This window comes from Acartia tonsa, chromosome 15, assembly GCF_053477335.1.
Source record: "Acartia tonsa isolate MP-2025a chromosome 15, ASM5347733v1, whole genome shotgun sequence".
NCBI classification, from domain to species: Eukaryota; Metazoa; Arthropoda; class Copepoda; order Calanoida; family Acartiidae; genus Acartia; species Acartia tonsa.
In genome coordinates this window covers 1,806,582-1,834,460 of record NC_137274.1, presented here as the reverse complement: position 1 = coordinate 1,834,460, position 27,879 = coordinate 1,806,582, and the positions used below count along the sequence as shown (strand labels likewise).

At 35.3% G+C, this 27,879-nt stretch overlaps 2 protein-coding genes across 3 annotated transcripts; both read left to right on the top strand.

Moving 5' to 3' along the window:
* Positions 1-384: 384 nt before the first annotated feature.
* Positions 385-18,000, top strand: LOC145307436 (E3 ubiquitin-protein ligase RNF181-like). Its single transcript, XM_080149878.1, has 8 exons — positions 385-1,817; positions 2,321-2,462; positions 3,606-3,672; positions 4,730-4,765; positions 6,665-6,776; positions 6,956-7,077; positions 14,748-14,855; positions 17,189-18,000. Exons 2-7 carry the CDS (start codon positions 2,393-2,395, stop codon positions 14,812-14,814), a joined length of 474 nt encoding a protein of 157 aa, XP_080006004.1. The 5' UTR covers positions 385-1,817; positions 2,321-2,392; the 3' UTR covers positions 14,815-14,855; positions 17,189-18,000.
* A 3-nt stretch (positions 18,001-18,003) lies between these two features.
* Positions 18,004-27,822, top strand: LOC145307434 (ubiquitin-conjugating enzyme E2-24 kDa-like). 2 transcript variants are annotated; one of them, XM_080149877.1, is made up of 9 exons: positions 18,004-18,086; positions 18,479-18,565; positions 19,377-19,436; positions 19,685-19,744; positions 20,697-20,801; positions 23,190-23,278; positions 23,892-23,950; positions 24,707-24,725; positions 25,371-27,822. In XM_080149877.1, exons 1-7 carry the CDS (start codon positions 18,033-18,035, stop codon positions 23,947-23,949), a joined length of 513 nt encoding a protein of 170 aa, XP_080006003.1. In that variant the 5' UTR covers positions 18,004-18,032; the 3' UTR covers position 23,950; positions 24,707-24,725; positions 25,371-27,822. The 2 variants fall into 2 exon arrangements, with proteins under 2 accessions (XP_080006003.1, XP_080006002.1); XM_080149876.1 differs by lacking the exon at positions 24,707-24,725 and having other exon boundaries at positions 23,892-23,966.
* Positions 27,823-27,879: the final 57 nt, after the last annotated feature.

Here is a 27,879-nt window from a genome sequence, read left to right as displayed (position 1 = left end):
CTTCGGCATGTTCTCGTTCGTGAATAGACCCCCCCCCCCTTGACAAAAATATTTTTTGTTGTATATTTTATGAATTCATTGATATATCTCTGTAACCTGCAGTAAAATTAATTATAGCATTTGTTTTAATATAAGATATTTGTTAAAAGAAATTTGAGGTGGGGGGGGGTTAAGATGTATTTAAACTTTATCTTATTCAAAAAAGAAAAGTACCTATTTAGTAATCTAGAAGGCGTATTGTTTTAGGAATACCCCCCCCCCCCCCCCCCTCCAAGCATTAGATATAATTCATGTATTTTTTGTATCAAACAAAGTATTTTTTAAAACTTGTAGTACACAGTAAAACTATGTATCCCATTCAGAGGCTTGTAGAGGGTTTAATTATGGTCTATCTCCCCCCCCCCCCTGATATACCCCACTCTATACAGCCATTATGGGGGTTAAAAAAACCACCTTAAAGATAAGGTGAGATAGGTTGGACACATATGTGGGTGTTTCCACCCCCAAAACACTGAAACTCAACATTCAAATACAACCCCTTCGATTTGGATTTAAGGGGGGTGTCTAAAGCAAAAAGGGGGTGTAAAAAGCCTGGCAAAATCCTCTGCACGCCTCTGATCCCTTCTGTTTTAAATGATTTGTTTTCTTTAAAAAAAATTAAATAGGTACCTACTGAAAGGTATTTAGGTACCTAATGAAAGGTATTTAGGTACCGACTGAAAGGTATTTAGGTGCCTACTGAAAGGTATTTAGGTACCTACTGAAAGGTATTTAGGTACCTACTGAAAGGTATTTAGGTACCTACAGAACTGTAATAAATTATAATAAGGCAGATATAGTATTATTATATATTTATGGAAAACTAAAATTCATTGTTAAAATATCTTTTTTTGCCAGTTGACAAATTCCCCCCCCCAACCCTTCTTCCTTTCTCTTTGTTAGTGGTTATAGGTTAAGTTTGGTTTTAGGAGTGTTTAGGCGACCCCCTAGGGGCTATTTTAGTACTGAGGTGGATTCTTTTTAAAAAAATTGGGTCCCTATTCGCTGGTGAGGCAAAATTGTTTTTTGTAAAAAATCCTCCAAAATCACATTAAAAATCTACAAAAATTAAATAACATCAAAGAAGGATTATTGACATAAGATTTCATTTCATTTTTGTAGATAATTTTTTATGTGATTTTGGAGGATTTTTTATAAAAACAAGTTTGCCTCACCAGCGAGTAGCGAACAAAATTTTTTTATAAGAATCCACCTTTGTATAGGGAATAATATAATGTTTTTTATTACTTGGATCTTACTTCAGATTTTCATGTTCTCTAATAAAGTAAAACTTGTAGCGGGCTAAACCCCCCCCCCCCTCCCTTACTCAATTTGCTACAATAGTCGGGGTTGAGTATTTGTTTACACTAGCGAATAAGGATATTTTGCTCTATAGAATAGTTATTTATCGTATCGTATCATCGACAGTTTTCCGCGGATATTAAAATGAACAATATAGAAATTAAAACTTCGGCCACTAGGGGCTAACAAAACTGGCATTAATTTTATGATTTTTTAATCAAATATTTTTGTGGAAAACTGTCTGTAATACGATGCTATACATGATATGTATATGGCTAAAAACTAGTTCTAATCCAGCGGATATTAATCGGTTTGAAAGCCATACTGGAAATAGAATTATATCATAAAATGTGAATTTTTTCAACAATTGAACCAAACTAAACATGTTAAAATTATACTTTTAGAATTTTTTTTTTAAATGCTAAAAAATTGAGGAAATTTGGCAGATTTGTACGAGTGCTTTTGAGTAAATTTAGGTAATTTTAATACTTAACATCCGCTTGTCGTCGGGGAGGTGATAAGTTCGAATCTCGGCTCAACACTGCGTCATAACTCAAGACGTTAAAAATGGTTCCTACTTGCTGCCAAGTCAGATGCGCGACATTTATAGACAGAGTAGGGGGAGGGGGGAATGCCTTGGCCCCAAAATAGGCGCAACTCATAATAATGCAATTGCACAGTCAAGGCCGTGAATTCGTTGGTTGTCTGTTGGATGTTACTTACCCTAATATTGTTTGGACAAAAAAAGAGATTTGGCTACAGTACACACAGGCATACATCTTGTTACTTTTTATTAGTACTAGCGGCTTCGCCTCTAGAGGTAAAAAATAACGTTTTCTTACAGACTGTTTGGTTGGTCAATTAAGCTAAGTGTCTAAACGTTTCAACCATTGGTTGTAATCTACAAAAGGGGTAATTTTATGTATCATTATTATTGGGGATGTACATAAATTTATCGGTCATTGTCTTATCCTTTCAGATCTCAGCAGCTGACTGTCCAGAATAGAATCTACACTATTAAGTCTAACCATATCGGTTCAGTGGTTACAGAATGTCCAGCTATTTTGATGAGCATAACTGCGATCCTTTGCCAGATACAGGAGAAGCAACCAGTAGGCCAGGTGAGGCACTTTTAAACCGATTAACATCCGCTGGATTAGAACCGGTTCTCAGGCATACTATCCGCATCATATCCGCGGATAGCTGTCTATAATACAGAACGATAAATAAATATAAAATCCAGGGATCTAAAGGGATAAGAAAATGGCCGATAAATTGATATACATCCCCAATGTTATTACACAGAATTAACCCTTTAGTAGATTATAATAAGTGGTTGGAACGCTTGAACACTATACTTAATGATCTAACCAATTAAAATTCACAAAAAAAGTCCCAAAAGTTGATAAGCCAACAAATAAAAAAAATATTAGGTTAAAACACTAGAGGATGAAGGGGTTAAATAACTGTATGTCCCCATTCTAAGGACCTTGTGCCGACTCTCAATTGGACCTTCGAAAATCAACCACTAGTGTCAGGATTCGGAATATTACAAAGCCAATTAGCCAATTTGTCCTTGGAAAAAGGGGGGACAGGTAGTTATCAATATATATACTAGAGATCTGTTCTTAGTGCTTTCGCGCAAACTGCCCAATGAGCAATTAGTATAGATGTATATACAGAAAACTACCTCCCTTCATTTTTTATGACATTTTTCGTCTGCTTCTAAACTATTTTCTGCTACTTGGCTGTGTTAATACACTGGTTGATTTTCAATGACCCATTAGGAAGGTTGCACAAGGTTGATGCGATGGGGAGATACGGTTATATAACCCTTTCTCTCTCTTGTATTTTACACTAATTTGCTAAACACGTGACATTCGTGGGGACCCTAACCCTGCGGACCATCCTAACTAAACAAGGATGACAACATCTATGAAAGCAAAGCTTTGAAACGTTAGGACAAACGAACATTATAACACTTTTAGAGTGTCAGACCTGAATAGGAAAGAAGTATATAAATTTTAGGGTTGGGCCGAATATCCGGTATGGCCGGGTATCCGGAAATTTGCCGGACATCCTAAGTTTGATAGATATCCGGTCGGATACCGGATATCTGGTATCCGGCCCAACCATAATAAATTTAAATGTAGAATATTTACATTTCTGGGACTTAGGATTATAGAGATGCTGTGCTTATAACATTATACCTTGTTATAATAGGAATCAACAGACATCCTGTGACTTTTATATAATAATTTCAGTTGATTTGCTGGAGTTTGCTCGATTTTTAATCCTCACTGGCAACTGGCAGCACAATGAATTTGCCAGGTAAATAATGTTTGAAACCGATTGATATCCGCTGGATTAGAACCGGTTCTCAGACATGCTATCCGCATAATACCCGCGGGAAGCTATCTATAGTACGAAGTGACAAATATTAAAAAATACATGGATCTAAAGGGATAAGATAATGGCCGAGAAATTTATGTACATCCCAAATGATGATACACAAATACTCCTTATGTAGATTACAATTAGTGGTTAAGACGTAGAACACTTCAAGAACCAACCAATCAAAATTCAATAAAAAGAGCGAACTTTGGGGACTAGTGTAATGAACAGCCCAATGTCCCCTCCCTCCCTGGATTATAATATCCTTTTGTGTGTGTTCGTATGTCTGTACAGAAGGATCTCATTAACCGCTGAACCGATATGGTTCTCCATTACAATGTGTTGATTATGTGGCAGAAAGAGAGGGGACAATGTGCTGTTTATTACACTAGTCCCCTAAAGTTTTATATTAACGTTTTTCTTATTTTTTGTCCTTCCAACTTTGGGGACTTTAGTGAACTTTGGATGATTAATTAAGTTGAATGTTCAAACGTTTCAACTATTAATTTTAATCTACAGAAGGGGGATTTTGAGTATGACCAATGTTGAATTTACCATATTTCGCAACAAATTTATTTACAATTTAGTTTTAACTTTTATACATAGTTGTATTCTGATTATTCAGTTCTGACACTCTACGAGTGTTAATGTTTGTATATCCTACCGTTTTATGGGTGTTAAATAATACGTCATATAATAAAATTTCTCGTATTCATTTGAATCCGGAGGATAGGAACCGGTTCTCATGAATACGAAAAAACTATGTCTAGCATCGTATTATATCCAGTTTTCTACGAATATAGAAATGTACAATCATAAGATTAAAACTAGTTTTTTTAGTCGGTACCACGGGGCTAAAAAAACTAGTTTTAATCTTATAATTGTACATTCTATATCCGCGGAAAGCCGTTTATAATACGATACGAGAAATAACTATTAATGTATTTACGCAGTTTCGCGACAAATTTGTTTACAGTTTTGTTTTGTTTTTCAGTATGTTTGCAGACAGACCTCCTCCCCCCACGTCAAAGTAAGTAATAGTTGTTTATCCAGGGATCTAAAGGGATAAGACAATGGCCGATAAATTGATGTACATCCCCAATGTTAATACACAAAATTACCCCTTATTTAGATTACAATTTGTGGTTGAAGCAATTTGGACACCCAACTTAATAAACCAACCAACCAAAATCAAAATTCATAAAAAGCCCCCAAAGTTGTTATGAAAACTTTTTTTAAAGCTTTGGTGACTAGTGTAATAAACGGCCCATTGTCCCCTTTCTCTCACACTCGCAGTGTTTATCGCATCGTATTATAGACAGCTTACCGCGGATATGAAAATGAAAATTTTAAGATTAAAGTCAGTTTTGTTAGTCCTGAGAGGCCAAAGGCCCAGGCAGACAAAACAGGTTTAAATTACATGCTTTTTCAGTATGGATGAGAGCCAGTCTTAATCTAGCTGATATTAATCGGTTTCGAAGCCATTAATTGTACCTAACTGTTTCAGGAATCATTTTGCCGAGTTAAAAATAGAAAGAACATTTCTAACATGCCTATATTTATAGCAATAAGAATTATCTCTTATGGACGGACAAACACTAAACTGTACCTAACGTTTTATATGTTTTTACTAGCGACTACTTTCAGGGTCTTTATGGACACTTGAGTTGGGGGGGGGGGGGGGGGTTACTGTTACTTTATTATAAGGATAATATTCGTATACTGATTCCTATGACAACAAGGTACAATGCATCACAATAATAAAATCCTAAAAACTAAGTATTTCTAAATTGTTTATCTTATAGTATAGTGGAGTGTCCCAAGGTAGCGTACTAGGTACTGTGATATTTCCTTGTTAAAAACAAAGCTTTTCTAAAATTAGGGTAGGTCCGTCCATTAAGGATAACTCTTTTCGTTAATTTAGACATGTTAGAATTGCTCTTTCGATTTCAATCTTTGAATGATGATTCCTATAACACTTCAGCGCTTAGCGGGATCCTTCGGTACAGACAGACACAAAAACATGTTAGAATTACCCTATTGATTTCAAACTTTACATGATGATTACTATTACCATATAGAAAGTGCATCAACTCTCTAATCGTTTTCAGAAAGTCAGTACGTCCATTTTAAACATGTTAATTTTTTTTAATATTGATTCCTATTACAACAAGGTTACAATCTTTCCTTGTTTTTAGAACAGATCTATAGCATAGATGTATATACAGACAACTACCCCCCTTTCTTTTTCAATTACCTTTTTTGTCTGCTTCTAAATTGTTTTCTGCTACTTGGCTGTGTTAATATAGACAACACTATTGGTTGATTTTCAATAACCCAATAGAAAGGTTACACAAGGTTGATGCGATGGGGAGATACAGTTATTTAACCCTTTCTTCCTCTAGTGTTTTAAAAGCGAAGCTTTTCTATAATTAGGGTCGGTCCGTCCGTCTGAGACAGATAGCTTTTTTGGTTAATTTAGGCAATTTAGAATTATCCTACCGATTTAAAACTTTGCATGGTAATTCCTGTAGTAGTTAGGTATGAATAAGAAAGCGTAGCAACTCTATAATCATTACCAGAATGTCCGTATTTCCATTTTAAACATGTTGATTTTTTACTTTTTTAACGACAAATTTTTATGTGATCTAATTATCCGATTGTTCTGATTTTTGGTATATTGATTACTGGGATAACAAAGTACAATATTATAAGCAAAGCATCTCTATAAAAATGTAAGTATGTCCATAAACATTATCCTGTATCAAAAAGTTTTTCAACAAATTTACTCACAATTTTGCTTTGACTCTTATTCATTTATATTCTGATTATTCAGTTCTGACACTATACAAGTGTTAATGTTCGTTTGTCCTACCGTTTCAGAGCTTCGCTTTTATGGATGTTGTCATCCTTGTTTTTTTGTTTTTAGGTCCTATATTGAATCACTAGAACGCGAGTGTGTAGATGAAGGCTGTAAACTATTAGACTCTGAGTGTCCAATTTGTCTCAAGAAATATGAATTACAAGATCAATATCTACAGGTACTATTTGGGGGAAGGATAATTAGTTGTACCCAAAGTTTTATATCTCAATACTTTGGGTACTTTTATTATAGTTTGATTGGTTGGTTTCAGAATAGGAGAATAGTTCCTTTCATGGCAACGCCTCTTAAGGGGCATTTTCAGAGTAGCTTTTCCAAAATTTTTATCTATCTATCTAGTTGAAATGCGGCCACAGTTTCCATGCCACGTGTCTGTTGCCCTGGTTGGAGAAAACCTGTTCCTGTCCGCTGTGCCGGGCCAGTCTGCCATCAGCTGATCCTGACTGGGAGGAGCTTCAGAGGTAGGGGTGTGTGTGTGTTTGTGTGTGTGAGTGTGGGTGTTTGTAGGTGTGAGTGTATGTGTGTGTATGAGTGTGTGTGTGTCCACTGTGCAGTGCCAGTCCGCCATCAGCTGATCCTGACTGGGAGGAGCTACAGAGGTAGGTGTGTGTGTGTTTGTGTCTGTGTGTGTGGGTGTGAGTGTGTGTGTGTGTATTAGTGTCCACTGTGCTGGGCCAGTCTGCCTTCAGCTGATCCTGACTTGGAGGAGCTACAGAGGTACGTAAAGTGGCTCACCTGTTATGCCTCTGTCTTCATTTTGCCATTGGTAGCAGAGTCAGGCAGATATGTCACGCCGCCAGCTCCGACTCTAAAGCGGTAAAGTACTTAAGCTTGGAGTGTTCCCGCAAAGCTGTGAATGATTGTGTGATAGCAAGCATTTGATAATATGTTTGGGAATAGTCACAGACAGATAAATCACATGGCAAGGGATTTCACATTTCACAATCACAGTTTTATGGGAGCGCTCCAGGCGACAAAATAATTGATTCAAATGATGACTTAGAAGCTGCTTTCATACATGAGGCCATTAATGTATGATTTCATTTTAATAATGTTTAGGTAAAAGTCTTTTTAAAATGAATGATAAAATATTGATTGAAACTGCTTTTTAAAATGATGATAAAAAGATAAAGTTTTGTATTAATAAACTCAAGCTAATTAAGGCTGGCATTTATATCGTGACAGTTGAGGCTGTGTTTATTGTTGATGATGATCTTATTCAGCTTGAAGATATGTCAGGTCATTGGGAAGATCTTCTCAATTATTGTTATCATTGGAATCATCATCATTGAAGTCTTCTATATTTATTATATCTTCAGTTTTCATTTATCATCATCATTCTTGGTTTCATCATCATCATCATCATCATCATCATCATCATTCTCCTAATCATCCTCTGGCATGTTGTCTGGGTCATCCTAAATGAATTGATATTAACTTTGATTAATGTCTATTATATTTACATCATGACGCTCCCCTTTTTCTTTTAATTTTGACGCCTACTTGATGGAATGCCCCCCCTTTTTTTCACCAATTTTTTTAAATGTTTGAATGGTTGCCTGAGTGATTTAGGTTTTTCTTTCAGTTCCGATGTGATGGGTAAAACATGATCAAACTCATTTCTCTGCTGGCGGTTAAGGTGACATAATCTACAGAACTATTTTTGTTGTTGATTTGATCTTTGGCCAGAGTATCTAGAGTTGAATCTTCCTCTAGGTCTTCCTCGTCCTCTGTGTCCCATGAAGTTGACCTGGTAATCTGATCCATTAACTCTCATTGATGCATTTTGTGTTTCTTCTTCAATATCTTCAAGAATTTTAGTGACATTAGACAAGATATCAACTTTCAGGTCCATGAGGAATACCCCTTGTTCAAGTCTTGGCCCATAAATATCTTTTATTCTGCTTGGTAGTCTTTTATCAATGATAAGTAATGTTGTTAGCAGTATGTGATCTTCAAAAGTTGGCGATATTGTTTCTGCTTTAGCCATGATCAGATTACTTTTCCATTTTATTGTTGTGCCTGCTGGTTTAAGATTTTCGAGAATCTTGGCCCTGTAACTGTTATAAAATGATAATGGTGATTGTTCTGAAGGGTTATACTGGAGATCTGCAATTGTCAAGAACTCTTTGCCTTTGTGTTGGTGGTGGTATATTACAGTTAGTTCTTCCCAGATCCATTTCAAGCTTGTAGCTTGTTTGATCACCATCATATAATGATCTCTGTTGCAGCAGCCGGCGATGATGGTGATGAAGTTATTGAGATCTCTCTGTCTTGTTTCAATGTCTCCTTTATCATCTTTGTTTAGAGCAACTATTCTATCTTCATCTGATTCAGCAGGTTGCCATGTTGGATAAAGGCCTTTTTCTTTGTAAAGCTTAAAATTATCATGCTGGTTGAGATAGTTCATCAATTCATTCCACCAAGCATATAAATCTGCTTCACTTATGTTGTCTTTTGGTAGTCTTTCAGGTTTACTGATTTTTATACCTCCAGGCATTTTGCTGATTATCACTTATCTTCTCGTGGCTGAATGTGAAGGCTACGGATGCGCAGGCTTGTAGGACCGCCGCTGCCACCACGTAAAGTGGCTCACCTGTTATGCCTCTGTCTTCATTTTGCCATTGGTAGCAGAGTCAGGCAGATATGTCACGCCGCCAGCTCCGACTCTAAAGCGGTAAAGTACTTAAGCTTGGAGTGTTCCCACAAAGCTGTGAATGATTGTGTGATAGCAAGCATTTGATAATATGTTTGGGAATAGTCACAGACAGATAAATCACATGGCAAGGGATTTCACATTTCACAATCACAGTTTTATGGGAGCGCTCCAGGCGACAAAATAATTGATTCAAATGATGACTTAGAAGCTGCTTTCATACATGAGGCCATTAATGTATGATTTCATTTTAATAATGTTTAGGTAAAAGTCTTTTTAAAATGAATGATAAAATATTGATTGAAACTGCTTTTTAAAATGATGATAAAAAGATAAAGTTTTGTATTAATAAACTCAAGCTAATTAAGGCTGGCATTTATATCGTGACAGTTGAGGCTGTGTTTATTGTTGATGATGATCTTATTCAGCTTGAAGATATGTCAGGTCATTGGGAAGATCTTCTCAATTATTGTTATCATTGGAATCATCATCATTGAAGTCTTCTATATTTATTATATCTTCAGTTTTCATTTATCATCATCATTCTTGGTCGTCGTCGTCGTGGCGTTCTACTCCTTAGAGTACTGCCTCTCCACCCGTGCACGTGTCCTGGTGTCTGGCTAAATTCCTTTTTGAGACCTCTAGGTTGCAATTCTGACAAATTGTTCTGGCTCCTTTAAATCTTCTGATTGTATTTTCCTGTATTTCTTCTCCTCCTCTGTTGCATGTTTTCCTATGTCTTGAAAAATTACTGCTAGTTACTTCTTTGTTACAAGAAATGCACTTTTTAAACCCTGGCCTTGTTGGAGCTGTTTCACAGGCTCCCATGTGGTTTTTCCGTGCCCCTTCTGATTTAAAAACTTCTCCACATGTGTCACATGAGAATTTCTTTTTGTTCTTGGATTCTTCATGTGTTCTTTTTCTATGGTTTGTCAACCCTGCTTTGCTTTTACATATCTTGCCACAGCTTTCACATTCTAGGCTCTCTTCTTCTCTTCTGATGTTGTTTCTTTCTCCTCTTTCTTCAGTAGAATTCTTTCCACCTTTCTTTTCCCATTCCTCTAGATGTTCGGTTCTTTCTCTCACTGTGGCTTTCCATTCTTTCCTGTCTTTACATAAGTTTCCAATCCTTGTGTGGTCTAAACCAGCCTCTTTGATAAGTCTTCTCCAGTAAAGAACAGTTTTACGTTTCTTACCTGGAACTTTTGGCCAGCTCTCCAGCTCTTTCATCCATCCAAGGCATACAGCTTTTGTTAACCTATCATCATCCATTCGGATAACATGGCCTATTCTTTCAAGGACTCTCTTCTCTATCTTTACTCTAATGGATTTTACCTCAAGCTCATTTCTAATATCTTGCATATTAACACCTCGCTGCTGCATCTCCATTAGGGGTGGTTGATTTTTTCTGCTCCAGATGTATCTCAGTGACTTGTCCATGAATTGCTGTATCCTTTTTATCTCGCCCTTCTGCCATGATCTTGCTTGACAATCAAAGAGAGCCGTGCTCTCCACACATGCTTGTACTATTCTGCTCTGCATTTTCTTTGTCAGCTTTGATTTCTTCAATCTGTTCTTCACTAATCTCCATGCATTTCCTGCTCTTTTCAATCTTTGGTTTACATCTTCTTTGGGTCCCAGCCATGTTCCAAGCATTCTGATGTTTCCACTTTCTTCTGTTCCAAACACAACTTCTTCTTCTTTATCCTCATTGTTCCTTTCCTCGAATTTAGCCATAGCTTCTTTTGTTATTCTAACTCCTCTTTCTAGTTCTTTACGTTTGCCGGCCACAGAAGTATCATCAGCAAATAAACAATTACTTACTTTGACTGTGACAGCTTCAGAGTTCTTCTTTTCCCATCTACCTTCACTTGGAAAGGCATCTCCTGGAACCCAATTCATCTCAATCCCTACAGTTAGGTCATCATTCATAGCTGCTACTTTGCGGTCTTCATTTGCCATTCTCATAGATGCTTGGTGGTAGATGTTAAAAAGGGGGGGTGATGAAGGGCAGCCCTCTCTTAGCCCCCTTTCCGGGACCCAAGGTTCACTGTCCCCCTCCTTACCCCTCACTCTGTAGATGGTAGCTTCATGAAGATCTTTCAAGACCCTCAAGCATCTCTCTCCCATTCCATATCTTTCTAAAATACCCCAGAGAGCAGGTTTATTCACTCTTGGGTATGCTTTTCTAAGATCAAGTAGTCTGGCAACATATTCATCATCTCTTTCTAATACCTCTCCAGCGGCCTCCATTCTCTTCCTTAGATCTGCAGTATCTTCCTGGATTCTCACCATTATTTGGGTTGAATCTGCTGTTGATCTTCCAGTCCTGAATCCTGATTGTTCATCATCAAGTAGTTCCATCATCTCCGCCCATCTTCTCAGCCTGTCAGCTAGAATCCTGGCTAAGATTCTGCTCCCCATTGCCAAAAGACAGACACCTCTATAATTATTAGGGTTATTCCTGTCTCCTTTCTTAAACAGGGGGATGACTATTCCAATCTTTAGACTCTCCTCCCACTTGTCAGCTCCGTTCTCAAACATGAACTGAACCATCTCAATTATCTTGTTGGTAATCTCTGGGCCAGCTTTCATCAGGTAACATAGCCTAACGCCATCATCACCAGGAGATGAGTCTTTCATCTTCTTCATCTGTTCTAATATTTCTTCTCTTCCAGGTGTTGACTCTAGTATATCTTTCCATTGGTTTGCCTTGTCTGTGCCTCTAAGATCTTTAACTCTATTTACAGTCTCCTCTATTTCCTCAGGTGTGTTTTCAAACCTCACTTCAGAGACTTTCTTGAAGTGTTCTCTAAATTGGCTGGTATCTATGTTGGTTGTGTTTGTTTCCTTCTTGATGTCTCTTGTTCCAAGCTTTTTTAGAGTTTTGTACATTCTACCTGAATCTCCTCTCTCTCCTGCCTCCTTACATTCATTCAAGATGTTCTGCCACCATTCCTCTTCCCATTCTCTTGTCTTTCTTTTTAGGTCTTTTCTTGCTTCTTTGAGTTCATTCCTGCTTTCAGCTACATCTTCATTCTCATTGATGTCATCATTTCCTGCATTTTGTAGCGCGTTGTTTCTCCTTGTTATGGCTCCGTTTATTCTTGCTCTCAATATTCTAACTTCCTCATCTTTGTCTAGCATCCAAGGATTCTCAATTGATTTCTCCTGGACCCCACATACCTCTTTAGCAGCTGTGTTCACAACTTCTGCTATGGCATTCCAATTGGTGGTATCTTCATCATTCTCTTCATGATCAGCAAGTAACTCAGTGACTCTTTCCCTATACCTTTCTTGAATTTCTGGATTTTTAAGCATCTCCCATTTAATTTTAGGTATCCTTTTCTTGTTTTCTCCATTTCTCCACTTTTTAATCTTGCACTTAATTTTGATTTTCTTCGGCTTGTGATCAGATAGTGTGGCTTCCCCAACTGTTGATATTTTTATTACTGCCTTATGTCTCTGCTCTCTTTTCATAATAAACCCATCAATTTCATACCATTGTCTGTGAATGTTGCTAAACCAAGTGCCTCGGTTTTTGTGGTTGTAAAAACTCGAGACATGTACTAAATTGTTCTCCTCACACCATTCAAGAAGATCCGTCCCCATCCTGTTTGATGTCCTTAATCCAAATTTGCCGCATATTCCTGGTCTCTCCTCCCCACCTCCAACATGTGCGTTGAAATCTCCGCCTATTATGAGTATATCTTGTCCTCTTGCCCATTCAGAAAGTTCTATAATTTTCTCTCTTGTATTCTCTATTTCATCCATGTTCTGTCCATTATAAACAGGTAAGTAAGTTGAGATTAAAACAAGGCCTTCAATCTTGACACCTACAGCTCTCTCAGTTTGTCTTTTCTGTTGTCCTCCCTCTGTCCATTTTTTCAGCATTTCTCCTCTAATCATTATACCCGCCTTTTCTGAATGAATCACTGCTGTTACTTCTTCTCCTTCCCCTATCCATATGACGCCATTTCTTTCTGCACGGACTTCACTCAAAAGCACTATCTCCCATTTATTCTTGTTGACATAGTTGGCTACCATTCTCATCTTTCTCTTGTTAGCTGTTCCAAGAGACATTCTTTGAACATTCCAGGTGATAATCTCGATGTCATTTTCACTCCCTTTAGGTCTTACTGTTCTTTTCTCTATTCTTTTCTTGTATCTCCTTTCTCTTCTCGCCTTCTTCCCCTCGTCTGATTTATCTCTGCCCCTCGGGCCTGGGTTGGGGTGGATTGTTAATAATTTCAGTTTTATTTCCCCTCTGACAATATTTAAGCTCGATTTCCAGATCACCAGTGTGCGCGCCCGGGTGGGCACATGCCAATGTATTTTTAAAGAGAGAGACAGCTTGGCTAGTTCTGCCCCCCTCTGTTGCCTAAAAAAGCGCCCGGTTCCGCCTCTCCTTCGAGAATCCTCCCCTGCTTGCTTTTCCGGCCTCCTGGAATTTTTGCCACCCCAGAAGGGTGTTCCCGCTGACACTTGACACGTACGTGTTCGGTAGTATTCCATTGCCGCCAGCCATCATTCTTGGTTTCATCATCATCATCATCATCATCATCATCATCATCATTCTCCTAATCATCCTCTGGCATGTTGTCTGGGTCATCCTAAATGAATTGATATTAACTTTGATTAATGTCTATTATATTTACATCATGACGGTAGGTGTGTTTGTGTGTGTGTGTTAGTGTGTGTGTGTGTGTGTCTGTCTGTGTGTCCGTTGTTCCGGGCCAGTCTGCCATCAGCTGATCCTGACTGGGAGGAGCTACAGAGGTAGGTGTGTGTAGGTGTGAGTGTGTGTGTGTCTGTGTCTGTGTGGGTGTGTGATTGTTACAGTGTGTGTGGGTGTGTGTGTGTTTCAACCAATACCATGAGCAGGTTTTTCCTATTGGCTGATTTAGAAATTATGTTTCTAGATTATCTTTTTATCATAATGTTCTCAGGTACCTAAGTAAGGAGGAGGGGGGGGGGGTATTATGTTGTCCTGCCACAAGTTAAATACAAAAATTGGCTGATTTATTTTTTTCTAGGGGCATTTTAACTTAAAAGGGTAAATGTACCTTAACCTAAAATAGTTACAAACCTTTCCTGGACCTATGAGATGCTTCACTGTAGAGAAAAAACTAATAACAGCTTACAATTATCTGGATGATAATCCTTCCCCTCTCTAACCTTCATTGTGAAAAAAATTGAAAATAAGGAATGGTGGGGTGGGTATTTCTTTTTTTCTATGCCTAACCCCTATGGGGTGCCTAACCTTGTAGGGCTATTTAGTAAACAATATATCCCAACCTAAACTGACTAACAAATAAACAAAAACTACCTCTATTCTCCATCATTTTCAATTTATTTCAAAAATGGATTATCTGACACCGGAAAACTACTTCTGTAAAGCGGTTAGCACTATCCTTCGCTACACACAGACAGACAGACATCCTGTTACTTTTATATAAGAATTTTAACTTTTAGGCAGAAGAAACGGGAGAAGGAGAGAGAGGCAGACTTGGAAGCCCTGCATAACTCCATGTTCGGATAGAAGACGACTTTGTTTCTGTTTACTAATAAAGACGACATTTGCAGGGCGACCACTGCATACTATATATACTATTTATACTATATAGGATGAATTTGGATACTATATCATACTATATGACCAAAAATTACTATATATACTATATATTATTACCTTTACTTGACCAAAATTTACTATATATACTATATAATATTACATTTATATAACAAAAAACGAATATTGTCAGTTTTGTGACAATGCTTCTTAAGGAGTGTTTTGTCTTATTTTCACAGTAGGGTTTCTCCTATTTCTAGCCCCTGCGGGGGGCTCAAAAGATACTGTGGTACGACAAAAATTCATTAAGCTCTTCAGTAAAAAAGAGATGAAGAAAATCCTTTAAAATATATTTTTGTTTGTGATTATGATTTAAATATCAGTTATTTTTCATAGAATTAACTTAAGGGTGAGGGGGAAGTTTTACCACTTTCGCTTACTCCGTGATTTTTAGGCTAGGTATTAATGTGAGACTATAGGGTATTTGGATAAAAATTTACTTTTGGGTAGTAGTTCACTTATATTTAATAATTTTTTGGATAAGTTTCGAGGTTCAGGTGCTGCAGGCTAAAAGGTGGTTTCTGGATAGGTAAAAGAATTGTAAAATTTAGAGATCAACTTATTAAACAAAATATGCATCTTTCAAGATGTTATTAACATATCTGAAGAAAAAAATTAAAATTGGCCTCCAAGTTCTGGTCCTGCAGGCCACCAGGTCCACTCTGGTCAGGTAAAATTTAAAAATTTTTGTTTGAAGAGTTATAGATCTACCTATAAAACAGAATATGCATCTTTTTGGATGTTATTAACATATCTGAAAAAAATTTGAAAATTAGCCCCCAGGGCCAACAGGTCCACTCTGGACAGGTAGAAAAATCAAATTTCTTATTTTAAGAGTTAGAGGTCAACTTATAAAACAGAATATGTGTTTTTTTTATCTTATTAACATATCTGAAGAAAATATATAAATCGGCCTCCAAGTTCAGGTCCTGCAGGCCTTTAGGTCCACTCTAAACAGTTAAACAATCAAAGGGGGACGTAACTGAAGCTTTTTTGATGCAGGGGGGGGGGGGTTTTCTCAGCAACCACTTGATGAACTGTGAAAATTTTTGGACTTAAGCTTTTATGGGTATGAACATCTTATGGTTTCAAAGTCAACCCCCTACCCCCACCCCTTAGCCCCCCGGGGCTCAAAAACCCCCTAAAAATGAACCTAACCTTAATTTTCTCAGAAACCATTTGACCACTAGGGATGATTTCTTAAACTTAAGCTTTTATCAGGGTGCCGGAGCCGTATAATTTTGATGCGGCTCCGGCTCCATTTTTTCTTTAGATATGAAAATAACATCTAAAAAGATGCTTATGGTGTTTTATAAACTAACCTCTAACTACATAAATAAAAATTTTGATTTTTACCTGTCCATAGTCCGCCTGGAGGCCTGCAGCATCAAAACCTGGAGGTCGATTGTCATTTTTATTTTAACATATAAATAGCATCTATAAAGATGCTTATGTTGTTTAATAAACCTCTAACTCCTTAAATTTAAAATTTTTATTTTATTCGTGTCCAGAGCTCCTAAACCCAAAGGCCAATTTTATTTTTTCCTTCAAATATATAAAGAACATCCAAATATAAGCTCATTGTTTTAACAAATATACCATTAACTGTTCAATTAAGGGAAGTTTTATTTTTACCTGTCCAGAGTCTGCAGGACCAGAACTTAGAATTCGATTTTAATTTTTTTCTTCAGTTATGTTAATAACATCCAAAAAGATGCATATTCTTTTTTATAAGTTGACCTCTAGTTCTTCAAATATGAAGTTTGAATTTTTTTACCTGTCCAGAGTGGACATGGAGGCCTACAGGACCAGAACTTGGAGGCCGATTTTAATTTTTTCTTCAGATATCTTAATAACATCTAAAAAGATGCATATTTTGTTTTATAAGTTTATCTCTAACTCGTCAAACAGAAATTTTAATTTTTTTTACTTGTCCAGATAGCCTGCAGCACCTGAACCTGAGAGCTATCCAAAAAATGATTAAATATATGTGAAATACTAACCAAAAGTAAACTTTTATCCTAAATAACCTATAGTCTCACATTGATACCTTGCCTAATAATCACAGATTAAGCCCCTTATATGTGAAATTGCTTTGATAACAGCTATGCTTTGAGTTATTATTGATGATGTATATACTATGTATTACTAAATAATTTTAAGTCCGATACTATATCATACTATATGAGTTTAATAAAATATACTATATATACTATATGGATTTTAAAAATATACTATAAAAAAACTATATTTTTTTTGTTTAGGAGTGGTCGCCCTGCATTTGATTTCGCTTACTGATAAAGACAATATTTGATTCCACTTAGTAATAAAGACGATATTTGATTCTCCTAACTAATAATGACAATATTTGATTCCACTTTCTATTAAATACGACATTTGATTCCACTTTCTAATAAAGAGAACATTTGATTCCACTTTCTAATAAAGACGATATTATATTCCACTTAGTAATAAAGACGACATATGATTCTGCTTACTAATGTCTGCCCTTGCACCTATTTTGTTATCATGGGGGGGGAGCATATTATACTTGTGAATAAATGTAGGGAGGGGTAAATTGACTGTAAATTACACTGGAACCCAAAGTTATATTATCACATTTATTTTGTGCATGGGCTCAAAAACTTTGTTAAAGTACTTTTATTAGATTTATAATTTTTGGTGTCCAAACTTATAAACCCATACTTCTAATAAGTTTAATAAAAGTTGTTGAGCCAATAACAAAACATTATTATAAAACTTTAGGGACTAGTGTAATAAACAGCTTAATGTCCCCTCTCTCCATAGACAAATATCATGTATTTACAAATTACCACCTCTGTTGTTAAATAGATATCAAACATTGTAATGTTTTTGATGAATTATAGATGCAACTAGTCAAATAAAATTGAAAAACTGTGATAAGATTATTACATAGCAAAAAATCTACAGTAAGTTGACCTAAAAAAATGCTTTTTATCATTGACTTAATATGCTTTTATCATTTGTTCTCATTCTTGTAAGCATCCCCTTTTATTAACAAAAGAAAAGAAAACTTAAAAATTTACATTTGATCCAAGTTTAAAAAAACAAATTTTTGTGTTTCAGAAAAATAATTTGAAAACAAAATGGCGGATACAAGTGGAAGTGACCGCCCAAAGAAAGTTACCCCAAAGTCCAAGGTAATATTAATTAGGGTTGGGCCGAATACCAGATATCCGGCTGATTTCTAATGCCGGATTTCCGATGACCGGCCGGATATTGAAAATATTAATATTAGGGTTGGGCCGGATATCTGGTTTGGCCGGATAACTGGATATCCGGCCCAACCTTAATATTAATATTTATGCAAGGATTCTAAGTTATAAGACAAGATGAGTTAAATATATATACATAAAGATACATCATGATAAACAGTGTAAATTCCACTGTAGATTATTGGTTGAAAAGTTAGGACACAACAGTTTGCAACTAACCAATCAAAATTCAGTATGTCTGTACACGCAAAGTAATCACTTTTTAATTTCTAAAAGGCAATATATTTTTCATGAAAACTAATCTTTTCTATTTTTAGGCTTTGGGAACCTCTTCCAAAAGAATTTTAAAGGAGCACTCTGAGATCACATTGGACCCACCCCCAAACTGCAGCGCTGGACCTAAGGAACATATTAGTTCTTATTTGTAGCAAAGCTAAAACTGACAGCACGTGCATGTGCAAATGCAGCGTACAATTATGAAAACTTTTAGGTCGTATTTATGTTGCAATAGTGTTGAATTAGATGTTGTCATAAATCATAAGAAATAAAGTTCATGACTGTTTTTTTATGAAAGGTTTTGTGCATAAATTATTTATTTTTTATTCAGCTCTATTCTGTGCTAGAACCCAAAGTCTTGAAAATTAGTCAAAATAAGAAAAGTTGCATTGGTTCTAGCACCCAAAGTGTTAATTGATTATTACTGTAGCTACACTATAATTCACTTTGTATGTCTGTGCGTCATTTTGTCAGTCATACTAAAGGGAAAATATGATTTTCTCGGCTGTTACTTAAGATAGACTCAAGAATGTACAATGGGGAAGCCTACTAGGGTTGGGCCGGATATCCGGATTTTCAATCTCCAGCTGGATACCGGATATTAAAACTATCCGGATACCGGATATCAGGCTGATTTCTATTGCCTAATATCCAGTTATCCAGCCAGATATCCGGTAATTTGCTGGATATTGAACGTTTGCCTGATATATGGTATCCGGCAAAAAAGTATATGGCCCAACCTTAGAGCCTATAATAATAATACACATTTTCCATTGATTTGTTGGTTCATAATGCAATTAGAATATTGTTAAGAGATATAATCAAGTATGTCAATTGGTAGAGGCAGGGTGATTATTTCGTCAAAAGAACTGCCAATTTTAGAGTATGACAGGTGTCCCAAACAATGAAACATATTGAACTAATGTGTGTGTGTGACAGAGTGACAACTTGTTTGAGTGGATAGCCACAATTCTTGGGCCTCCCGGCTCCCCATACGAGGTGAAAACACACTTTTCCGCCATTTGTCTTGCGCCATTTTGTTCCTGCTATTTATAGTGCGCAGTACATCTTATCTACACGCGGTTATTTTTAAAATGCAGTATTTTCTGTACTTTGAACTGGGTAGCCCCAGTGGGGAGGGGGTCACTTTGAAATAAAGCACTATATTATATCCTTATGATAAATTCTTGAACATAAATATTGAAAGAACTGTCACTAATTAAAAGTGTGTTTTTGTAAATTTGCAGAGCGGAGTTTTTCACTTGGACATCCTTTTCTCACGAGAATATCCCTTCAAACCACCCAAGGTACATATCTTTTTTTTTACACATATTTAGCAACTCCTTACTTTTAGGCCTACTTTACTAAGGTCGTGCCAGGAAATTGTTGGTTGTCTGCAATCAGGGGCTGCTATTCAGCCAATTAATTACAATTGAAAATGCCGCAAAATTTGATATTTTGTTGGAATAAAATTGGAGTAAATCTAGTTTTTTAACGTGACTGAAGGGTGGTGGGTAAGAATGAGAGAAAAATGAGAAGGGAGTTGTGGGGAAATTTTCCTTTAGAATTGTTGTCAGAATCACATTCTCTTTTCTTTGCAATAGTAGGAATGTAAGTGCATAGGTAAAAACCTAATATATACTTATAGGTCTAACCTTCCCCAGAGGTATTAATCATAGTTTTGACACTACTATTTGAGAACTAACCAATCCCAATTAAACAAAAGTACCCAAAGTTATTGAGCCAATAAATAAGTTTCCATGTACAGTAAAGGAAACACTATAGGACCTAAAATGCTACCATGGTGCACCCCATTCTAGAAATATCAAAGGACCTAATATGCTACCTTGTGGACTTCCATTTTAGAAATATCAGAGTACCTAATATGCTACCTTGTGGACCTCCATTCTAGAATTATCAGAGTACCTAATATGCTACCTTGTGGACCTCCATTCTAGAAATATCAGAGGGCCTAATAAGCTATCTTATGGCACTTAATTCTAGAAATATAAAAGGACTTAATATGCTACCTTGTGGACTTCCATTCTAGAAATATCAGAGTACCTAATAAGCTATCTTATGGCACTCAATTCTAGAAATATCAAAGGACCTAATATGCTACCTTGGGGCACTCCATTCTAGAAATATCAAAGGACCTAATATGCTACCTTGTGGCACTCCATTCTAGAAATATCAGAGGGCCTAATAAGCAACCTTGTGGCACTCCACTAACTCTAATGTCATGCTTGTATTATCCAGGTGACCTTCCAGACCAGAATCTACCACTGCAACATCAACAGCAAGGGAGAGATTTGTCTTGACATCCTCAAGGATAATTGGAGCCCAGCCCTCACCATCTCTAAGGTAGGAGACAGATTTACAGACAGACAAACTTACAGACAGATAGACAGAAAGACAGATAGATAGATAGACAGATAGATAGATAGATAGATAGATAGATAGATAGATAGACAGATAGATAGATAGATAGTTGGATAGATAGATAGATAGATAGTTGGATAGATAGAGAGTTATACCTTGACATCCTCAAGGATAACTGGAGCCCGGCCCTCACCATCTCTAAGGTAGATAGATAGATAGATAGATAGATAGATAGATAGATAGATAGATAGATAGATAGATAGATAGATAGATAGATAGATAGATAGATAGATAGATAGATAGATAGATAGATAGATAGATAGATAGATAGATAGATAGATAGATAGATAGATAGATAGATAGATAGATAGATAGATAGATAGATAGATAGATAGATAGATAGATAGATAGATAGATAGATAGATAGATAGATAGATAGATAGATAGATAGATAGATAGATAGATAGATAGATAGATAGATAGATAGATAGATAGATAGATAGATAGATAGATAGATAGATAGATAGATAGATAGATAGATAGATAGATAGATAGATAGATAGATAGATAGATAGATAGATAGATAGATAGATAGATAGATAGACAGACAGACAGACAGACAGACAGACAGACAGACAGACAGACAGATAGATAGATAGATAGATAGATAGATAGATAGATAGATAGATAGATAGATAGATAGATAGATAGATAGATAGATAGATAGATAGATAGATAGATAGATAGATAGATAGATAGATAGATAGATAGATAGATAGATAGATAGATAGATAGATAGATAGATAGATAGATAGATAGATAGATAGATAGATAGATAGATAGATAGATAGATAGATAGATAGATAGATAGATAGATAGATAGATAGATAGATAGATAGATAGATAGATAGATAGATAGATAGATAGATAGATAGATAGATAGATAGATAGATAGATAGATAGATAGATAGATAGATAGATAGATAGATAGATAGATAGATAGATAGATAGATAGATAGATAGATAGATAGATAGATAGATAGATAGATAGATAGATAGATAGATAGATAGATAGATAGATAGATAGATAGATAGATAGATAGATAGATAGATAGATAGATAGATAGATAGATAGATAGATAGATAGATAGATAGATAGATAGATAGATAGATAGATAGATAGATAGATAGATAGATAGATAGATAGATAGATAGATAGATAGATAGATAGATAGATAGATAGATAGATAGATAGATAGATAGATAGATAGATAGATAGATAGATAGATAGATAGATAGATAGATAGATAGATAGATAGATAGATAGATAGATAGATAGATAGATAGATAGATAGATAGATAGATAGATAGATAGATAGATAGATAGATAGATAGATAGATAGATAGATAGATAGATAGATAGATAGATAGATAGATAGATAGATAGATAGATAGATAGATAGATAGATAGATAGATAGATAGATAGATAGATAGATAGATAGATAGATAGATAGATAGATAGATAGATAGATAGATAGATAGATAGATAGATAGATAGATAGATAGAGTTGCCTTGACATTCTCAAGGATAACTGGAGCCCAGCTCTCACCATCTAGTAGACAGATTTACAGACAGATAGACTGGAAGACATACATAGACAACAGATAGACAGACACATGTAGACAACAGACAGACAAGAAACAACAGATAGACAACGGACAGACAGATACACTGATACAGACAGATAGACAGACAGAATGACAGACAGAATGACAGACAGATAGATAGACAGACAACCAACCAGGGCTGTAAATGATTTTTTTTTGAAAATTAGACCAAACTAATTGTAAAATTAGCAAATGCTACTTGTTCTCCCATTAACAGACCTAAAAATTCCTTAGTGGGAAATTCAATTTTAATCAAGGGAAGAAAAAAATTTAAAATTTCTGCAGGAAAAAAAAAAAGATAAGACTTATGCAGAATCCATTGTACACCGTGCAACAAATCCTGGATGTTACCCCTCAAATATCTGTTGAGCATTGAAACCCATTTTCTTTTTTTTTGAAAATAGAGGGGATTAAGACTGAAGAGCGATTTTTACTATTATGGGGCCCTAACCTTATAGGGCTACCCGGTATCTTATACAACCTAAACCAACTTGCCCTAATTCATTTCACACACAAACAATAAACTGATACCCATCCTTTCTTTTTCAATTTATTTTAAATCAGGGTGAAAAGGGTTTTCTTTGGGTTTTTTTTCTTAATTATCTCACTTATTTTCTTTGTAATAACAACTGAACATCTGTCCGTTTGTCCATTCTATGATTTTTTGTGTTTCACTACTTATGGATGTTGTTTTTTTCCAGGTTTTGTTGAGTATCTGTTCCTTGTTATCAGATTGTAATCCTGCAGATCCTCTGGTGGGCAGTATTGCCACTCAATATCTTGCAAACAGGTATAATTTGTCTGTCTATATGTCTGTCTATCTGTCTGTCTGTCTATCTGTCTGGCTGTCTGTCTATCTATCTGTCTGTCCGTCTATCTATCTGGCTGTCTATTTATCTGACTGTCTCTTTGTCTGTCTCTTTGTCTGTCTCTCTGTCTTTCTATCTATCTGTCTGTCTCTCTATCTGTCTATCTATCTGTCTGTCTGTCTATCCTGCAGATCCTCTGGTGGGCAGTATTGCCACTCAATATCTCGCAAACAGGTATAATCTGTCTGTCTGTCCGTCTATCTGTCTGTCTATCTATCTGTTTTCTATCTGCTTTTATGGATATTGTCATCCAGGTTTATGTATATTTTGGGAAGAGCATGTCCGTCGGTCTGTCTGCGATAACGCTATGGGGGAAATGTGTTTCTCGGCTGCTATTGAAGATAGACAGCTGAAATTTTTATACAAGATTCCTATTATTTATGTGCATTTGCTCTATTCATTAGTTTGTTTGTCAAGCTTTAAAAGACAAAAACCTTATTTTTTCATGAAAACTATTCTTATTGAATTTTGTTAATCTGGCTCATTTAGTTGAGTGTTTATACTGTTCAACCACTTATATTATTGTTTGTTTAGAGAAGAGCATGACAAGATTGCAAGATTATGGACCCAAAGATACGCTACTGCTTCTTAATCTTCATATTATACTAGGTAAAAATTATATAGAATACTTTGGGCACCAATTTATAAAACTTTGGGTACCAGTTTATAAAACTTTAGGCACAAGATTATAAAACTTTAGGTACCAGATTATAAAACTTTGGGTACCAGATTATAAAACTTTGGATACCAGATTATAAAACTTTGGATACCAGATTATAAAACTTTGGATACCAGATTATAAAACTTTGGGTACCAGATTATAAAACTTTGGGTACAATTTTATAAAATTTTGGGTACCAATTTATAAAACTTTGGGTACCAGTTTATAAAACTTTAGGTACCATTTTATAAAACTTTAGGTACCAGATTATAAAACGTTGGGTACCAGTTTATAAAACTTTGTTATCATTTTATAAAACTTATATTGTGTGAAATTGTCGCAACTGCTTCTTAATTTTCATATTATACTAGGTAAAAATTGATATTGAAAACGTATATTTAACTGATACCCAAAGTTTTATTAATTGGTACCTAAAGTCTTAAAAATTGGTACCCAAAGTTTTATAAATTGGTACCCAAAGTTTTATAAATTGGTGCCCAAACTTTTGTGAATTGGTACCCAAAGTAAATTTTATAAACAGAGATACGCTACTGATTCTTAATCTTCATATTATAATAGGTAAACATTGATATTAACTGGTACCCAAAGTTTTATAAATTGGTGCCCAAACTTTTATGAATTGGTACCCAAAGTAAGTTTTATAAACAGAGATACACTACTGCTTCATAATCTTCATATTATAATAGGTAAAAATTTATATAGAATACTTATAAAACCAGTTTAAAAACCTTGGGTACAATTTTATAAAAATTTTGGGTACCAATTTATAAAACTTTAGGCACCAGATTATAAAACTTAATGTTTATATTATACTAGGTAAAAATTATATTAACTGGTAATCAAAGTTTTATAAATTGGTACCCAAAGTAAGTTTGATAAACAGAGATACGCTACTGCTTCTTAATCTTCATATTATAATAGGTTAACATTTATCCTTATAATAAAGTAACAGGATATGTGTCTGTCTATACTGTAGGATCCAGCTAACTGCTAAACTAATCGGGTTCCCCTAAACAGGGTAGCTTCTCATAGGTTCCGGGAAGTTTTATAACTATTTTAAGGGAGGGTACCACCACCCTCCCAAGAGAAACATTTTATTAAAAATTAACATTTAAAGTGCCACTAAAGGCCTCTAGAAGCCCCCCCCCCTAAAAAAAAAAAAAAAACCACACCAAAAACATAACCAAATTCCAGCAATCTGAAATGTAATTTCTTGCTGAATTTAATAAGTCCCCAAAGACAACGAATAAGAAAAGGTTATTATAAAACTTTGGGAACTAGTGTAATAAACAGCCTATTGTCCCCTCCCTAATAATTGTTCTTTCTTTCAGATGCTGACAGCTGAAGTTACAAAATTGCCACCACTTTAAGAGTTTGAAACATGAATTTAGAAAACCTTTTTTTCCAGTATGGCGTCGAAACCGATTAATATCCGCTGGATTAGAACCAGTCCTATTGAAAAATTATGTATAGCATCGTATTACAGACAAGTTTCCACAAATATTGAAATAAAAATCATAAAATTAGTGTCAGATTTGTTAGCTCGGGCCTTCGGCCCCTTTGGTCTAATAAAACTGTTTTAATTGTATATTTTTCATTTTAATATCCGCGGAAAACTGTCTATAATACGATAATCTGCTGACATTAAGAATTTTTAAAATTAACTGTTGTATGTGTTTTTAATGATTGTACCGCGTCGTATCAGTAATGAGTATTATCCTCTGATGTAAAGTAGTAAGCTTTTTGTCTGTAGCGGGGGACCTTGCCTATCGATATTGTTCTCCTTTACAGTGAAGCTTCTTATAGGTCCAGGGAAGGTTTTTAAGTATTTTGGAGGAGGGTGCCCCCCCCCCCCACCCTTAAAAGAAACTTGTAGGAAAATTACACCCCCCCAAAACAAAATTATTTTTAGTGCCCCTAGAGGCCTCAACAGTCGTATCTGCTTGTCCTTTGATATGCAATAGCAAGATTTGTTGTTGTCTGAAGCTAAATATCTCAGAAATAGTTGGTCTGAATGGGTTGGACTTTACAGGGAAGCGGTATAAATGTCCCTGCTTGGTTTTAGGCTATTTTTCTTGAGGGGCAAAGCAACTAGTATTATTTAAACTTTCTTTTATAACAAATGTTCTAGAATCAAATACTAAAAAAATTGTGAAATTTAGAGGATATCATAAAAACAAAAATCAATTTTCTATTAAATGTTATGAGAACTAAATTTAAACATTTACATTCGTTTGTTGTTTCAGGGAGGGAGGGGACAATGGGCTGTTTATTACACTAGTATCCAAAGTTTGGTAATAATGTATTCTTATTCGTTGGCTTAACAACTTTGGTGACTTTAGTGGATTTTGCTTGGTGATTCATTAAGTTGGACGTTCAACCACTAATTGAAATCTACAGAAGCTGTAATTTTGTGTATCATGATTGGGGATGTATATAAATTTATCGGCCATTGTCTTATCCCTTTAGATCCCTGCATTTATGTTATCATATTTTTTTAGGGGGGGGGGATCAATTATAGATACATTGTAATCTAAAGATTAAGATGGTATTTTGATTGTCCCCCCCCCCATCAGTCTCTCTGAAATTTTATGTTTTGGAAATCTTTTTAAAGAAGAAATTCATTAGGTTAGGTTAAGAATAGTTTGAAAATTTCCCCAAAGCTCCCGTAGGGTTATAGCACCTTGAGGGGCTTGAAATAAGTATTATAATCAGAGTGGGGGGGGGGGGTATTAAGGCTTTAATTTAATAGAACAAAAATTATGTATAACTTTTTTAGAACACAAACCCCCTCCAACAAAAAGGCACTTTTAATAGCCAATTCTGTTTGTAAAAGCAAAGCTTTTCTGTATATCAGATTTTCTCGTCCTAATGACATTGAATATGTAATTTCTATTCATTTTTTAGGCATAAATAAAATTATTTTTCTGATTTTTGAGAAACTTAATATATAAAGTTCGAAAAAAAATCTTTAATTTTTATCTTGATTTTTGAAGATTGTTTTTTTTGTTATATTATGTAGATCGCTGTGTAAACTCTTAAGGGATAAGACAATGGACGATAAATTCAAATAAAACCCCATTGAAGATTGACAATATTACCCCTTTTGTAGATTAAGATTAATTATAAAAAAAGATTTGACATTAAATCTACCAAAATTTGTATAAGTACCCAAAGTATTAGAGATTATAAATAACGTGGTCGTTATAAACTTTGAGGACTGCTTTTTATTCTTTTATGGATGTTGTCATCCTTGTTTTTTAACCTTAGATGTGGTAGCTATATTCTGATAAAAAACTTTGGATACTTTTATTTAATTTATCATCATTGGGGATGTACATCATTCATCGTCTTATCCCTTTAGATCCCTGTAATTTCTATTGTGCTGCTTATGGACAATATTGTCCTTACTGTATTATTTTAAAATGCATGAAAAAATGAGATGTTTAATTTTTAGATTATATGTGTTTTAGTAAAAAAAAAAGGATCTAGTGCCGTTTATGGTGAAATATTGTTGGTAATGAATCCTTCCTGGAACCTGGGATTATTACAAGATTCCTGGATCCAGCAGCACTCATATTCCCCTAAATTCTAGTTCTGGCAACCTGCAAAATTTCCCTGTCACCAGCAGAAAAGGAAGGTTAAACATTGGTGGCTCCAGAAATATTTCTTGTACTGCTAGATCCAGGAACCTTGTAATAATTCCAGGAACCAGGATGCAATCGTTACCAGCAATATTTCACCATGATCTGCACTTGACCCCCTTAAAAATACTTTTCAGAATGTGCATTGACAATGGATAGAGTTGGTGTAAGTTTAAAGAGAACTATGCACTTATAA